The sequence below is a fragment of the Callorhinchus milii genome, unplaced genomic scaffold (assembly GCF_018977255.1).
Source record: "Callorhinchus milii isolate IMCB2004 unplaced genomic scaffold, IMCB_Cmil_1.0 Scaffold4, whole genome shotgun sequence".
NCBI lineage: Eukaryota > Metazoa > Chordata > Chondrichthyes > Chimaeriformes > Callorhinchidae > Callorhinchus > Callorhinchus milii.
Window position 1 is genome coordinate 53,650,871 of NW_024704745.1, and position 17,527 is coordinate 53,668,397.

General features: G+C 37.4%; 1 protein-coding gene across 4 annotated transcripts; it reads left to right on the forward strand.

Annotated features, from left to right (window-relative positions):
- The first annotated feature begins 58 nt into the window (after positions 1 to 58).
- fam76b (family with sequence similarity 76 member B) lies at positions 59 to 16,979 on the forward strand. 4 transcript variants are annotated; one of them, XM_007901972.2, is made up of 10 exons: positions 59 to 139; positions 361 to 453; positions 4,733 to 4,797; positions 4,887 to 4,941; positions 7,603 to 7,767; positions 9,275 to 9,444; positions 9,714 to 9,794; positions 11,411 to 11,546; positions 11,653 to 11,754; positions 13,108 to 16,979. In XM_007901972.2, exons 2-10 carry the CDS (start codon positions 373 to 375, stop codon positions 13,195 to 13,197), a joined length of 945 nt encoding a protein of 314 aa, XP_007900163.1. In that variant the 5' UTR covers positions 59 to 139; positions 361 to 372; the 3' UTR covers positions 13,198 to 16,979. The 4 variants fall into 4 exon arrangements, with proteins under 4 accessions (XP_007900163.1, XP_007900175.1, XP_042190214.1 ...); XM_007901984.2 differs by lacking the exon at positions 59 to 139 and having other exon boundaries at positions 190 to 453; positions 7,603 to 7,758; XM_042334280.1 differs by lacking the exon at positions 59 to 139 and having other exon boundaries at positions 190 to 453; positions 7,603 to 7,758; positions 11,414 to 11,546.
- Positions 16,980 to 17,527: the final 548 nt, after the last annotated feature.

Below are 17,527 nucleotides of genomic sequence, written 5' to 3' on the forward strand. Positions count from 1 at the left end.
CAGAGCGTGCGCGCACCTCGCAGTGTGCGGCCTCGCTATTGGCGGAGAAGCTGCGGGGGGGTGGGGTGTGAGATGTTCTCTTCGCTCTACCGCGTCCGGGTTTTTGATGTTGTCGTTTCGTGCCGTGTGACGCCGGGAGGTCAGACTTTTTATATACACCTATAAAAATATATTTTTATTTTATGCAGTTTATTTAATTTTTTTTATATATATATATAAAGAAAAACAACAACAAAAAAAGCAGCCGTCCCACCCCCGCTCCTCATGCGTGAAGAAAGAACACACCAAACGGGGCGTTGAAGTCTTGACGGTTTACGGTCACAGTTGTTGATTGTTGTTTTTTTTTGGAAAAAAAAACAGCCACATACAATAATGGCCGCGCTCTACGCCTGTACCAAATGCCACCAGCGGTATCCTTTCGAGGAGCTCTCTCAGGGCCAGCAGCTGTGCAAGGTTTGTAGCCACCGCGGGCTTTCCTCTTTCCTCTTCTACCCGAGACCGCGGTCGTCGCTCTTGTCAAATCTTTTTTTTTCTTTTGGGTGGGCCTTTTTTTTTCAATCCAAAGTAAAAGAACCAACCCTTTTTTTTTCTTCTTCTTCTTCTTCTTCAAAGCCATCCTTTTCTTGGCTCCCTCCCTCCCTCCTCCCTCGCTCTCTCCCTCCCTCCCTCCTTCCCTCTCTCTCTCTCTCTCAAATCCAATGGCATCACCACCCGCCACCACAAAAATGTAGTGTTTTTTTTTCCCCCCAACAAAAAACCGTGCAGTTGAGCCCAACAGCTCTTATCCGGCTTAGGTGCTGCCGGATCAGGTTGGTATTTATAACGTGGTGTACGCCCCAACAGAGGAAGGGGGATCAACGCGGAAGGAGAATCGGGATGCAATGGTGACAAACTTGGCCGCCCGCCTTTATTGATCGCTGGCCCTGGAAGAGGAGGAGAGAAGGAACTGGTCTTTTAACACAGTACTGAATGTGATATTCATCTTGCCAATGGAAGTCGAAGACCCCCATTTTTTAACAGCCCGACCGCAAGTTGTGCGATCTGCATTAACCGTAGAGCCACTCTCCTTCACTATCTTTCTCTCCACACCCCAGTCTCGTGTATTAATGAAATGTTCTGTGTATTTCCTGGTTGTTTCGACGTGTCTGTCCACAGTCTGTTCAGTGAAGCAATCCGAGAATGTGAATAACTAGCCACAACATGTTTTACTGTTTCACTGTCAACACACATTCTATTAAATATATAAATCCGGTATTTTATACTAATTACTAAATCAATGATAGACTATCAATTCTAAATCCTATTTTTCTGCTTGAAAGTCACATTTTGTTTTTTAGAGTTGGATAATCTTATTTTACCTACCCATATATATATTATGTTTGCTACTCAATTCTATTTGTTCATAACAATTACAGTTTCATTAAACTGCATGCCAGGGTATTTTGCTGACACGATATTGTGCTGCTGGCGGACTCACTTGGGGATCTTCTGCACTGCATCTGCCATTTTGAAAACGGGACCAACCGGTGGGATACGGTGGTGGGTGCCTCAAAGTGTGGAATCCTGGTTCTGCACGGCTCAAAAGAAGACATCAAGGATCTTGATTGGAACATACAAGGGGCATCAGTCCCAATTGTTGACTCTTATCGGTACCTTGGGAGCGTGGTGTACACCAACTTCAGCCTGGACACTGCCCTGAAGGATGGCGCTGAGAAGGAGCCAAGAAAGGACCCAATGCAGGTCAAGCTTGTGGCATATAAGACTGTGTGCAAATAGCCCTTTACAGATCTGAGATCCTGGGTATGCAGCAGAGTAGCTACCTCCGGTCCATTTGCAAAATCCAGGTTCAAGCAGTGAGGTGGATTTATGGCAAACATGGGAAGTGGCTGCAGGAAGGAAGAGTTCCAGCCTACACTGACCTTTCTCTAAGCACCCTGGAGCTGGAGTGGGCTTCACAGCGGGCATGTCTATTTGCCAAGGCCCCTTCCATGAGGATAAAGTGGCTGCTGCTGAGTAAGCATGGTACGCGGCATTGGAGCCCAAGAACATCAAGTTGGCTAGACTTCACAAGCTATTCTGTAAAGGTCCTCCTACCACGCTGCAGGCAGATGTTTGCCAGATAGCTGATGAGGAAACAGACTTGGGGAAGGAAGAAGTTACCTGTATGAGTATTTGGAATCCACCGGGCACTGGATGTACGAACATGTGTTCACAAATTTGATTGGCCTGCAGAGAGGTTAGCAGCTTCTGCTTAAACTCTAACTCCCAACGAGTGGAACCATCGCTCAATGGGAAGGCACGTGTGCCCAAGCTATGGACAGGAAGATGGTGGCAGTGCTCTCACCCATTTCGTCCTGAGCTGTGTCATCCACCAGGAAGCTCGGAGGGAAGTCCTGGTACCTACCATCCATCCAATAAGGTTTCAAATCTCTGCGCCTGTCAGATATCATATGACAAACTAGTGACTATCCTCCTGGGGTGGGTGTTAAGCAGGGTCTCCTTGGAGCTGAACTGGCTCCAAGATAACATGTTTGGCAATGGAATGTCAGAACTGAGCCAACCCTGTGTGGTGGACTCGGTGGTCCCAGTTCTTGAACCATCTGGGTCTACATTATTTCAGGGCACTACTGATGACAGCACAGCTTCCTCATCATTTGACGTGGAAGGATAGACCAGTCACTGGGGGCAGGGATTCTTCCCATTCAACTCCTGTTAAGTGCAAGCCCTAACAGGTAGGATTGCCTGAACTGGACAAGCGGGGAAAACTTGCCAGACAGTGCTGTCAATGGCAAAGCTGTGCAATTTTAGCTGATTAAGCTCCAGCCAACCTGTGCTTTTTCCGGAATTGAGTAAGCAGGATGCGTCCTTCCCAGGAGAGAATACATTCTGTTCCAATAAACATCTCTGGAATTTCCATGTATAGGTGGGATATGTGGAACTCTGTTTCGTTTGGATTCTTTTAAGAATGTGGGGATTCCGCATGTGTCAAACGTCCGCCTATAATTGCATTGTAGGTTAAGAAATTTTGTTAGCGCTCAACTTATTTTTTAAAAAAATCATTGTCCGCATCAAATAAAGAACCACCTAACTTCCATGTTATTTGTTCATTTTCAAGGAGAATTGCATGCTCCCTCAAGTTACCTTCATAGCACAAGGATCAAATACTGGAAATCATTATAATTGCTCTTATCTGCACTCTTAATAATACCTGTATCCTACAAACAAAAACACAAGTTGTATGCAATATCAGGACTAGAAATTTTAAAGTCTGAAGTCTGTACTGTAGATAATACAGACAGAGTTTACCAAGACACTTTCTACTTTGTTATTTGAGAAGACAGTAGTATCAAATATCACCGATATCTGCTGAAATTGGTTTAAAAAAAATATATACTCCACTGATAATGAAATAATATTAAACTTTGAAGCAAGATATCTGTAAACTTATGTTTCTGTCATCCTTTGGAATTATTCTACCCAGTAGTTTTAAAGAATAAAACATTCTACTGAATGGATTGAGACATTGATAAGTATACTTATCTTACTGATTAGTATAACATTTAGGAATATTTGTTACAACAAAATGTCTGAGTGAAGTAGGCATTCAGAGAGGACAGACATTGTATCTTCATTATGTTTAGTGATACAGTAGCAAAACATACGAATGTTGATAGTTGTGGTAATATAAATATGTGTAATCTTGTTGCATCATGATGGTCAGTATCATTAAAAATAAGACCAACATTCTTTAAACAACTAAAAGAATTGAACATTTGCCTGGCTATTTATAGGAATTGTATATGTACTGCTTAATTTTACAGTGGATTTATCTTATCTGCTGAGAGGAAGCAGTTTATCTAAATTGAAGCAGGGAAATTAAATAACTATTTGGTGAAAAAAGTGGATTGAGATGCATTAAATTAGTTTTTTCAAAAATGTTGGGATTATTACTGCAATAATCTGTTCTGGGTCTGTAAATCCTATGTAAAGAAATCCTCTCAATGAAGCTTAGAAATTCTTGCTATGCATTTTCCTCCAGCTAAAATAACTACTTGTAAAGTTTAGATATTATTCGTGGAGACTCACCTGTTGGGTTTCTTAACATGAAATGTCTGTTTGGATTATGTCTAGTGGCTGCTATTGAAATGAAGTACTGTAGTATTAGCATAATCTATGCCTTAATCCCATTACTTAAAACCTGCATCGAGCATTTACATGTTTAGGGAAGTTTTTTCATACTATCTCAAAGAAGTTGGACGAAGTGGGAGCCATGTAATAAATCCTTCAAGGAAACTTGCCCATGTTTCACCTTACCGGAAATCGAACTCAGGTCTCTCGCTTGTGAGGCGAATGCTCCGCCACTGCGTTACAGGACACCACCTTTGGTTTATGGTTATTAAATTAATTGCAAATGTTCATTGCAAGTGTAGGCGTGATAAATGAATTGTATCAAAGCTGCTTCCTTTGCCCTGATGCACTTAATCCTTCTAGACAATAATAATAATAGAAAAGTCTTACATTTTTTTACTTGTATAGTAGCGCATTTTATGATACGGGTAAATAATTAGATTTCTTAAATATTTTGCTTTTGCTACTTTGGATTCCTCATGCATCCTGATCTGTATTTGATGGAGTAATGTTCCCATCTTACAATATCGTAAGCGATTGATGAATTCCCTTAATGTTACATTGATTCTTTGGGTGCCAACTGTTTTTTATTTCTCCCAAACAGGAGTGTCGGATAGCACATCCAGTTGTAAAGTGTACATATTGCAGAACTGAATTCCAGCAAGAAAGGTACAGTCATTAATATCTGCTTTTATGTAGTTGTAATATGATGTGAAGTTTTGAATGTTTCTGAATTGTAGGTTTTTTATTTTATGCAGCAAAACCAACACAATATGCAAGAAGTGTGCACAGAACGTGAAGCAGTTTGGAACAGTAAGTTGATGCAGCATTATGTCTGACCTTTTAATAGTGAGGGAACTTGGTAAGATTTGAAAGAAATGGTAGTGAGATAGACACATTACCTCATTTATCTTATAATGTAGAATTGCGTTCATTTCTAAATTGATCTGCCCACTTTTTTTAAAATTTAAATGAAACAAATTCTCAAACCAGACGGCACTACCTGTTGCATTAGCTGTATTCTCATTTTAAAGTGGGTGGGATGTACAAACTGACTCCTTACTTTTCACCTCTGATTTCATAGTTTCCGATACAAAATTGGCAGCAGCAGAGCACCTGTGCTACTGAGATTTGCCAAGGTGGTAAGGTTGAAAATGTACATCTGATAATTGCTAGAAGTAGTGATTTTAGCTAATACATAAATAAAAAGGTGAATATAATTGTGCTTTACTGTTACACTTGAACACTTATTGAAGATGTTGCCAATTAGAGATTGTATATCAGACTAATCTTTGCTATTTGGAAGTTATTGTATATACTAGGTACAGTTTAATTAAAAGTCCAATTATACACAAAAATTTATAGGACCAGGTTGATTTTATTCCAAGAAACTCCTTATGCGTGCCCTTAGCTCGAAATTCTTCAAGATGTAGGTTATGTTTACTTAAGGTTAATTAATGAATGAATTCTTGAAGCCACTTGTTGATTACAGACCAATTATACTCGGGCCAGGTATGTCACTAGTTAGAATCAGGATAAGTCTTCTACTTTGTCCCAACACCAACAATGATGCTAATGCCAGCATTTCTGCTTCTTACACTGTCACAAGTGGTATTCCTTCTTTGCGTGTGTCTCTTATTCTCTAACTACCAGTTGGGACAAAATTTCTGAGCTCTGGACTCGATGGTGACAGGGAACAGGGAGTCCTGTAGCTTAGTGGTTAGACCACTCGACTCACAAGTGAGAGGACCTGGGTTCAATTCCCAGCAGGGCAAAACTTTTGGCGAGTTTCCTTACTCCACACATCTCTGTTTGCCTAGCAGTAAGTAGGAACCTAGTTGTTAGTCAATTGGTGGATCACTTTTCTGTGGGTAATAATTCCTTCAAAAAAAAAGTGGTCACTTAATCGACTGTTTTTGTGGGACACTGCTGTGCGTGTTTGGCTGCCGTGTTTGGCTCACAACACATACAATCAATTTATTTTACAGTATATTCTGTGAAGCGCTTTGAGATGTCTAGAAGATGTAGAAGGAGCTATACCAAATGCTATTATTATATTAAGTTAAAATAATTTTACAGGCGTCAGAAGAAAATGATGCCTTATTACTTTGTCTTAGATTTAAATTTTGAAGATAATTACAATGTCCCTACCAGCCCAGTTGAGATCAATATAACAGTAAAGTGTAATGTGTGCACATTACACATGTCGGTGTGAGAAACACTGATGATGATGATAATAATAACCTTTGCATTTGATATGGCGCCTTATCACGTCATTGAGACGTCTCAAAGTGCTTCACAGAATATATTGTGAAGTGAATTGATTGTATTTTGTTGTTAAGGCACATTATTGGGACACAGGATTTTGCATAAAGGTATCAGCCTGGCTCAGTCAGCGGCATTCTTGCCTCCTGAATCTAAAAGGTGTGGGTTTAATCCCACATCAGGACATTGAATTCCTAGACTATGAATTCATAGTCTAGACTGACACTCTCATGCAGTCCTGCATTGTTAGAGGTATCATCCTTTGGATAAGATGTTAAACCGAAATCCTGTCTGCCTGTTCAGAAGATCTTATTTCACTATTCAATAAGAAAAGGGTGTTTCTCCTGTTGTCCTGCCCAACAATCCCCCAAATAAAAATTGATCATTCACTTTATGGCTGTTTGTGGGATATTGCTCGGTGCAAAATTGACTGTGGTGTTCATCTACAAATATACAGTTACTACACTTCACAGTAAAAACCTGTGAAAGACTCAGAAACGTCTCAATGATGTGATAAGGTCCTCTATCAAATGCAAGTATTAAAGTTTTGTTGACGAGTCAAACAGTAGTCTTTATTTTAAACATCTGTATTTATATCAACATTTAGGAATTGGATTACTCCTGTATGAACTGATGAGCCTCTTTTAAATGGGCATTTTTTTAAAAAAATGGGCAGATAGTAAAACTGGGACGTTCCGTATATGTTGCTCACTACTATACAGGCAGCACATCTACCTACTGAACGATCCAAAAGCTCCCATTTAATATTTTGATGGATTTAAAGTATTCGATTCTGCATCTGCCTAAATAACTAAAATGCATATTAGAACTTCAGAGTCTCTGTTTCCATACTGAATTGAATTTCAAACATGAATTCTGCATATTCATTTTAAATATTGTGAACGCAACTATGGTACTGCTGTCACTCATTGTGACTTTACAATAGTGGTTGACAATATACTTATCTGGGAGAAAAAGTGGATCTCCCTCTTTTACTCCTGGTTTTTCTTCATATTGAGTCAGATGAGCAGAGCAGAGTAAGTAAAGCCTTTGCTCTTATTACTTGTAGGTCCCAAAGAGTTGGACCAAAATATGACAAACTGGTGGAGCAGTTGCACGATTAGACATAGATATATAATATTTGCTGATCTTTATCAGTGCTTATAATTAGAACAGGTTAACTATAAAAGCTTTTTTTGTGTTTTGCAGCCAAAGCCCTGTCAATATTGCAACATTATAGCAGCTTTTATTGGCACAAAGTGTCAACGATGTACAAACTCAGAAAAGAAGTATGGACCCCCTCAGACGTGTGAACAGTGCAAGCAGCAATGTGCCTTCGATCGAAAAGATGAGAGTCGACGAAAGGTAACTGAAGTGAGCAAAAATTATTTATACATTCTTGAATTAAAATCTGTTTTATGAATGTTTATTGCAATTTCATATAATTTTATATTCAGTTGTAATTTTTGTTTGCATAGAACCTACTCATTTATCAAAAAGTGATCTTCCATTTTAGTAAATTGCACTTTTGCTTGTTCAGTCGTGCATTCATGCAGTCATATTTATTGTGTGCATTAATTAAGCAATAATGTAACATATGTAATGTCTTGCCAAGCAGGGTAAGTTGGGTGATGGATGAGAGTATAGGTTAGCTAAAATATTAGTGTAGTTTAAACTTTTTGAGCAATATACAAGTAAATATCTATGTAAATTATGTAGGTAGATTATTATTTTAAAGTAGTACTTCAGGAATATATTCCTCAATGATTTAAACTTAATATCCAATGGATAATAGGCAACTAAAAACAGGATTTGTCACTGCAAAAAATTATAAATGATCACTTACTCTTCACCTGAAATGAAACTTTGTTCACTTGTAATGCTATTTTTAAGTGTTAATATCTTATGGTTGGTAAATTGTTCTTTGGTGCTAATACAAAGGTTTGGGTAACGCAGCAAATTGAAAAATCTATTGAGTAATGTGTACTTGGAGAGGACGTTACAGGACTGGAATTGAATCAGGGGATTCTGATACCATCAAAAATTATGGTTTCATAAATTTAAAATCCTGAGATTGGGTTATCTTTCATTTCCTCCCAGGTATTTATTTTATATAATATATATTTTTAGTTTTAGTATAGCTGTTTGGGTTCCTATTTTCCACTACCGTCGCCATTTGGGTTCACCTTGAAGTTTGAAAACTATTCCAAATGACGTAGGAGGAAGGGTGAGGAAGGGTTTTGCTGATGATTGTGACGATTGACCTGAAAGTACACTGCATCCTGTGACAGGTACAGTAGTATTACAAGGTTGTTTTTTCAGCAGTTTAGTGTATATTTTCCATACAGTCTTTCTGTAAGGAATATTGGATGATTGGGTTGAATCAGAGTTAAATGTATTGCCCTGGGTTTATTCTTGGTTGATATGTGGATTGGAGGAAAAGCCCTAATATGACTGCAATTCATCTTTGAGAGGTCATTCATGGATTGTTTTCCCCCTTTGCTTCTCTGGGGTGGAGTGGGGGGGGAAGCATTTTGTTTGAGTGAGTGAAGATGAGGAAATTATCAGTAGTGAGGAACTAGGCATAATATCAAATAGAGAAAACTACATATGCTTATGTTAATTACAAATATTTTGAGGATATTGTTTTCAGGAAATATTATGTAAAGTTTGAGCGTACAGTGTAAATGTAGGAACTTTTGCATCATGGCTGTTGTGCTGTTAAGGCAATGATTAAAGGTTTCAAGTGGGACTAGGGAAGTATTAAAAAAGAATGTTTCTTCTAAGTTGGAATAAAGCATACCATATGAACATAACGGCAATTCTATCAGTTAACTCAGTTATCCATGGTTTAAAATTCAATTTTGTATTTATTTTAAAGGTTGATGGAAAATTGCTGTGCTGGCTGTGTACACTTTCATATAAGCGTGTACTGCAGAAAACTAAAGAGCAGAGAAAAAACCTGGGCTCTTCATCACACTCCTCCTCATCTTCCTCCTCACTGCCTGAGAAAGATCCTTCAAAACATCACCACAGTAGCAGTCGACACAAGTTAGTGATGTTACTTGTATAATAGTGGATGCCTGACAATCCTGATTGAATACCACATTGACAACATTGAAAAAAATGTAGCAATGCGTTTCCTGTTTCTTTTTCTGTAACTTGCTATGACATTTTAGATTTTAATACCCGTGAACAAGCAATTGGATTTTTAGCTAGAGATGTGTAAATACCTGCATAAATCCTTGAAAGTTCTGGCCACAAGTATTCAGCATTAGGTTTTCTGGAAAACAAATTGTAACTACTTTCTTTCAATGCAGCCATAAACAATCATCCAGTATTCAAAATGAAATTCCAAAGAAAAAGCCAAAACTTGAAACAAAGCCATCCAATGGAGACAGGTAAACTGTTTGTTCTATTCAGAAATGAGTGAATGTCTTGTCTTTTGTGTGGAGTTTTATTGAATTCAAATGCATACAACTCAAATCTTTCTGTTCACTGTTCTTTCCACCTAGTTTGTAGATTTGATCATCTACTTGAGTTAGATGTTCTACAACAAATGTGACTGCATTATTAGTTTTTGGTGGTCACAAAGTCTCACTCAAAGTACCTGTGGCATGTGGATAACCTCTAGTATTGTTTTGACATACTTTGGAGATTTTGAGATTTCCTATACTTGATAATGTTTCCATTACTTGTTTTGGAGCGTTATAAACCCAAATGAGATTAATTTAGGGTCTGTGTTCTTATGTTTTATACAGTAGATGGCAAAATGAAACCTATACCTTGGTGTTGTGTTCAGTAAGACATTTCCCAAACTGTTAATCTGTGGGGTACTGAATGTTGGGCAATCCACTAGTACTGTGAAAGCAGAACTGGGGGATATAAATAAAGTTAAAATTAGTTTGACTGAGTATTGGATATTGTGAGTAGATTCCCAACAAAAGCAGTTGATGCTGTGTGAATTAACTCCTGGAAAGGAATGGATATTACTTTTTAGGAGTGTAAGGCGAAAACATTAGGCAAGTTTCCTTACTCCACACGCCTCTGTTTACCTGGCAGATTGGCGGATCGCTTTCCGGGGATAGTAATTCCTTCAACAAAAAACTAATTGGTCACTCAATCCACAGCTGTTTGTGGGGCGCTGCTGCTGGGAGTTGGGGTCAGAAGGGGAGGAGGGGGATGGGAGGGTGGCTGAATGCACGATCGAAGAGGAAGGTCTTCAGACAGGACTTGGAAGGTGACAAGAGAAGGGATGAGGCGGAGGGATTGCAGGATAGAGTTCCAGAGTGTGGGGCAGAGATGCTAAATGCCTGACCGCCAATGGTGGAGTGGGAAGTGCGGGGGCCCTGGAGCAGCCGGTGTCCGCCGAGCGGAGGGAGCGGACAGGCTGATATGGGGTTTTGAGGTCGGAGAGGTAGGGGGGAGCAAGGCAGTGGAGAGCCTTGAAGGTAAGGCACGATATAGCAAGGATTATTGTTATAAAGTTATATACATCATATAAAATCCGATTTAATCAATAATCTACACAGAGCGTGAGTAATTCAATGCAGTCAGTAAGTACACGAGGTACTTCGCCACTACAGCGGGTAAGTGCGCATACGTTGACAGGTCAAGACTACGTTTCCCGATATTCAATGCATCTTCACGCATGCGCACCTACCAGCAAGTGTTGGAATTGCATTGAATCGTGGGAAATGAAGTTCTTCTGTTTGTATGTCGACGGATCAAAACTTTCCCACGACTCAATGCAGCCAGCTGGTAAGTTTTTCTTAAAAAAATTCCCCACACCCAGAATTGCAACTTAAAAAATCATTGTTTTAATGATGAACAGTATTTGTGGATGGAAGTTATTTTAATCTGCGTTAAAAATATTTACTATGCATGATTTGTTTCTTTTAAGGACACAAGTTGTTCGATGGGAAGGGGGTTGAACGAAAACAGTAGGAGAAACCCGCTTTCAACAAATAAGTTTTTAGTTTGCTCCATACTATACTCTTATTTTGTTCTTTATTAGCAGTTCTTTAACCCAGTCAATGGACTCTGGGGGTACAGACAACTTTGTTATAATTAACCAATTAAAAGAAGAGGTTATGTCACTGAAACGCGTGCTGCAGCAGAAAGAGCAGACCATCTTGGAAAAAGATAGAAAGGTAGGTCAAAAGCATTATATATATTTTTAAAACGTAGTAAATTATATGTGCACCATTTCATTATACAGACTGTTTTCTATTTCTTAGTACATTTTATGTTTTGTAGCTGACCGAGTTGAAAGCAGATTTCCAGTATCAGGAATCTAATCTTAGAGCGAAAATGAACAACATGGAAAAAGCTCACAAAGAGGCAGTGGAACAGCTACAGGTATAGATATTACTTTTAATATTTACTAAGGTTGAATACAACGCAGCACTACTATAACACTAGTTTGAGTCCATTTGTATAGCACCTTTCCCGACACGAAAAGCGCTATACAAATGTAGTTTGTTGTTGAAATCCCAATCCACGCTGTAGTGAAGCATGGCAGCTGGTTTCATTCACTACAAATGAATTGTTCGATAGGAAGGGGGTTGAACGAAAACAGTAGGAGAAACCCGCTTTCAACAAATAAGGACGATTGGATGCTTACTGTGCACCTACCAGTTCCCATGCTAAAAGAAAATATCCCAACACCTGGGTTATCAGCTGGGCCAATAGAAAAATGCGGAAATACTTGCCTGAAATTGTGAAAACTTATTTATACGTGGAGTCATGTAACCCAGTGATTAGAGCACTCGCCTCGCAAGTGAGAGACCTGGGTTTGATTTTCGGCAGGACGAAATGTTAGGCAGGTTTCCCTACTCCACATGCCTCTGTTTACTTAGCAGTAATTAGGAACCCGGTTGTTAATCTATTGATGGATCATTTTTCCAGGGATAATAACTCCTTCCCAAAAAATGAATAATAATAATAAATTGGTCACTTCAATTCACGATTGTTTGTGGGACACTGCTGTGCGCAATTGGCTGCCGTGTTTTGCTCACAAAATATAGTCAATTCACTTTGCAGTATATTCTGTGAAGCGCTTTGAGATGTCTCAAATGCATGATAAGGCGCTATATGAAATGCAAATATTATTTATTATTCAATTTATGCTATTTATACAATTTTAAAATGATGTTTGAAAGAAATTGTATTTAATTATAATAATAATCCTTGCATTTGATTTAGCATCTTTCACATCAGGAGGGTACCACATCATAACCCAGATCAGGAGGATAATTCAAAGTGCTTTACAGTATCTACCATAAAGTCTAGTGAATGTATTTTGTAGACAAATGCGACAGCCATTGTGCACACAGCAATGTCCCATAAAGAGCTATGAAGTCCATGTCCATTTTTATTCAAGTAATTGCTGTCTGGGATACAAGGAAAAACTCCCTTCTCTTTTTGAATGCCATGGGATTTGCAACAAGCAGACAGGACCTCGTTTAACATGTCATTGAAAGAATGGCACCTCCAAAAATACAGTGCATTGCATTGGAGTGTCATCTTAGATTATGAATTCAAAGTTCCCACGTGGGGGTTGAACCCACAACCTTCTGACTCTGAGGAAAGAGAATTACCAAATGAGCTAGGCTGATGCACATTGTTAAGCAATCAACTTTTTTCTCATTGCAGATACATTTAGTTTTACCCCAGTTGTAAATTTAAGCTGACATTACTTTCTTTCTACAGGCCAAAAATCGAGAATTGCTTAAACAAGTTGCAGCACTGTCTAAGGGTAAAAAAATGGAGAAGTCTGGAAATCTGTTGCTGTCTCCATAAAAGAGGAGTGTATCTTGCAAGGGAAAGTGAACGCTGCGTTTGTCGCTGATTATTGATATTGTTACTGTGAAGCCTTTAAATATTTCTCCATCTCCATTGCTTTCTGAGTGATTTAGTAGTTTTTTAAAAAAAACCTTTTTAACTAGCAATAAGAAGCAGTACTGTTCCAGCAAATAAGGCCACACTATACAACAAACAGGATGGATATTGGAGACTTCATTATTGCAATCAGTTTGCCAAATTTAAAGGGGCAATAAGTGGAAAGTGACAACAGCTTTGCTTCATCCTATGATTTCTCTGTTTTGAAATCAAATCATTATAACCAGTCATTTTTTGACCTTTGCTGCAGGAAGGGTTGTTTATAATGGGTTTATACTGTGTAGTTTGACTGCCTATATATTGCATTTCTTATTATTTGCTTATAACTAGTTAAGTTCTAGCAGAATTGAACATTAGAAACCATGCAAGCTTATTTTATAGTTTTGATGTAATGGATTATGCCATTCAAGAATTAATAGATATAAAGTGTGTGAATTTGTACGCTTTGAGATTTGCTTAGTGTGTTTAATCTGCCTAGCATTGTTTTTCATTTGAAAAATAGTTTCCAAGTTCTGCTGGTCTCTAAACAGCTGTTGTGTTTGATAAAAAAACTAGAATTTTTTGAAGGGAAAACCTTATAAAAGCTTCTTTTTATGCCACTCACTGTAAGTGATGCAATTAAATGTATATTTGTGCATGAAAATTGTTAGTGATAAAGTACTTTACAGGATCTCAAGGGAATGCATATATTGATAACAGGATATAAACTGTTTAAAAGAAAGAACATTAAGTGGGGCCCCTTCGTATAATGTGTAGACACAAATCCTAGTTTGGCTTTCAGCTGAAGGGTAGCTCCAGCCACTGCATGATCATAATGCTGCACCTTTTCTTTTTCCTCTCACAGCAACCAGGCTAATGAAACTTCCTAAATGCATATTCTATAAGAAAGGAGTATCAGTAATGAAATACAATGTCACCACATTTGTTGCATCACCAATATTGATGCAGTGTTTACCCCCTCCCCCAGGTGTGTGTAAATTATGTTGAAGTTTATCAAATGGATAGGACTCTGGGATCATTATTATATCATAGAGCTGGAGTTGTGCCTTACGGAAGTTGGCCTTAATCTGGTTTGAAATCCAGTGTTAAAGGAATGTTTTTAACTGTTTAAATTTGTACAAATACATAGGATGTTTAGAAAAGAATGCTGCTGTAAATATACTTGGGTTCAAGTTGTAAATCTTTAAGGGTTCCCGACTGATATTCTTGAATAAATACATCCATAATATTGAGGTATTAAAAACAAGTTAACTCAATAGTTCACAAACTATTTGCATATCGTGTGGGTGAGGTACCCTTTTTAAACAAAACAAAAATCCTAGTTAGCTATACTGTAATTAGCAAAACCACAAACTGTTCACAAAATATGTGCAATTAATGCATTTCAAAGATTGGACATTTTGATAATTCGATTTGTACATAAAGGTGCTAATAAATGACATGAGGTGATAAACCTACTTTATTTTTGGACTTAAAATGGCACATTTTGATCATTCTAATGTTTGGAAATGACAATTCACATTTTCTAAACTTTTCAGGTGTTTTTTTAAAAAAACTAAGTTTCATACACCATGTTCTTACGTTTCCTGCATACAAAATCATAGTTGTAGGATTTTTAAAAACTAGGAATTACATGTCTTGTAGGAAGAAAGATGAGAAGTTTCAATAAAATTTAGTTAGTTTTAAGACACTTTCATTAGTTTAGCAGACTGGTATGACAATTCTTTTGTGACTTGGATGTATGAACCATGTTATGTACAACCTTTTGCATTTCAATTTAGTTTTATAATTATCAAAAATAATAAGACTTGCTACCATTGCATCCCAACTTGACTTCATCACTGATTTTTACCTCTAAATCTCCTCTTAGAGCTGAAACATGTAACTTTATTAAAAAGAAGCAACAAATGTCGTCTTCCTTCCCCTCCAGAGTTGTTTCTTTGGTTTCTTACCAGAGCTGTCTGTTCAAAGTTCTGTGAATCTCTTCTGCCACTTGTCCATTCTGATGGTTCAATTGCATGCTCTCCTAAAGGGAAAAACGGACATTTGATTTACTCTTCTCCTCTAACTGGTGATGATCGTGGGAAAAGAACCTCCCAATATTGTTCTGTTCAGTTATCTAGAATGTCTATTTGATCCTCTATCCCCAGACTCAAATAAAGCCCCCTCCCTTATAACAACCTTTTCCTGTTTTCTTTATTTTTTGTTAGTGCTTCTAATGTTATTGCTTATCCATTCTTTCCCCTCAGCCTCCTAAATTTGAATTATTTTGGGGCCTTTTGGCTCCTCTCTCTCCTCACAGTATTGCAATCAAACCTCATTGGAATTCTTAACTAGAATATCTCAACTCCTTTGGTCTCCCCTTTTGCCCACAAACTTTTAATACTTAATACTTTTAATATTCAAGCTTGATGGCACCTAACCATTTATATTTTTGCTTTATCTGCAACTCTTTTCAATGGTACTGTACTATGGGCTTTGGCCCTTCACCTAGGTTCTCAATAAAAAAATAAGCCTTGCATTTTTTCTGTACCAGTATAGACCAAATATTTTTTGTTTCCACCATCACCAAGATGTAATCCATGTAAAGCTATGCATTTAAACTTGATCAACCGTATCACCGTAACTGCACAAACTGAGCAAAATTTAAATGATCTCGTCTTTCTCTATCTCAGGCAAATACAATTACTACTTGGTAATATCACAGTATAATTCTATGAACCAGTTTTTAAACTTTTAGCAGATACCTCTCTAAAAGGGGCATTATTGTAAATGGTCTACAGAGGATACATTCTGTTTTCAAACTGTGGGCCTCATTTATTGGTGTGTAAGATTTCATCAGCATGACTCAATATTGAGGTTTGGAGCTATTTGGCAGCATCGTTAGCCCTATGGCCTACGTATTACCTCTGCTGAAGCTGGTGTATACATGTCAGAACTAACAACTTTATATTGGATTTTCTAACAAATATAAAAGCAGACTGAATACAGTATTTTTGTGTAAAAGGGAGCATTTTACAAAAGTTGGTGGGTTAGATTACTGGCAGAATGAGGTATCGCCAAGTGTAAACTGCCATTGAGCTCTACCAGTTACAGTGCCTTGTCTGCAGTTTTTAAATTTGGTATACATTCTGTAGTTGTAAAACTGTATCAATGTACATAAATTTTCCTAATGCACAAATCTGCATATTTGTAAATGCTGTAATTTCTTTATTATAAAGTGGTTTCATGGATTTTACATTTCTTTAAAAAAAATTATGTAATTCTGTTTTTTCACTTAAGGTAATTTTAGAGAATAGATATGAAGGATTAATATCCTTGATATTGCTTTTTGACCTGAAAAACATAACTAGATACGTGTACAGTGTAATTTATAAAATGGAATGCATATTTTCAAAGGCTTCACAGTACTTAACATGGATGGCAGATTTTAATCATGTACTGGATATAAGGTTTTAATAAGATTTTATTGTTTTACCTCCCATTTATTACTTGAAAATTTAAGTTGTAATATACTGAGTCTGGGATGTTTCCTTGCAGTAATAGACTATAGATTGATGCTTATTTTTATTTTATTTTGGAAAGAAGTCTCCTGTATAAGTAGTGAAACTGCAAGGTGCTAGTGTACTGTACTTCATTTTTATGTAACCATAAATGTAAGTTCATTAAAAGTGCTAATAGAATAGGCTGTATGTCAATGCATTTTGTTGACCGTGGCATCTAGCAAATTCTTAATTTTTCCTCTTTAGAAATGTTTACTCAATCTGTACATCTACACAAGACATGCTGTATTTTGTATTCACACATTGGTCAGTTGCTGAAATATTGCAATTTTCTGAATCTGACATTTTAAATTAACTTTAGTGTCACAATCTTGAAGCTTTTAAACATATCGCCTATAATCATTTTGTTTACCATCTCTCAGTAAAGTTCAGATTGGTATTGAAAATAATGTTCTTTTGCTTTAGTTCCTAAACTCAACCATGATTCATATTCTGGGACTTGCCTAAACAAGAATGTTGCTGACTTGCTATCAAAAAATGGAAAGCACTAATTTACATCAACCGTATGTTCAAATGCAAGAGTAATTAATTAAGATTCTTTGTAGCCCCTAAACTACCATTAACATCAGGATATGTGTATTCCCTGTGCCAGTTTTTTTTAAACAAAACGTTTCAGCTCACTAATTGCAATGTTGAAATCAGTCCTAAAGCAATAATTAGTGTAATGT

What these genes read in the sequence shown, in the direction of transcription:
- fam76b (XM_007901972.2), top strand. Translation starts at nt 373, where the DNA reads ATGGCCGCGCTCTACGCCTGTACCAAATGCCACCAGCGGTATCCTTTC. An exon ending in ACTGAATTCCAGCAAGAAAG is followed by an intron (nt 4,798 to 4,886) that starts GTACAGTCATTA and finishes TATTTTATGCAG; the next exon opens with CAAAACCAACACAATATGCA. An exon ending in TCTTGGAAAAAGATAGAAAG is followed by an intron (nt 11,547 to 11,652) that starts GTAGGTCAAAAG and finishes TATGTTTTGTAG; the next exon opens with CTGACCGAGTTGAAAGCAGA.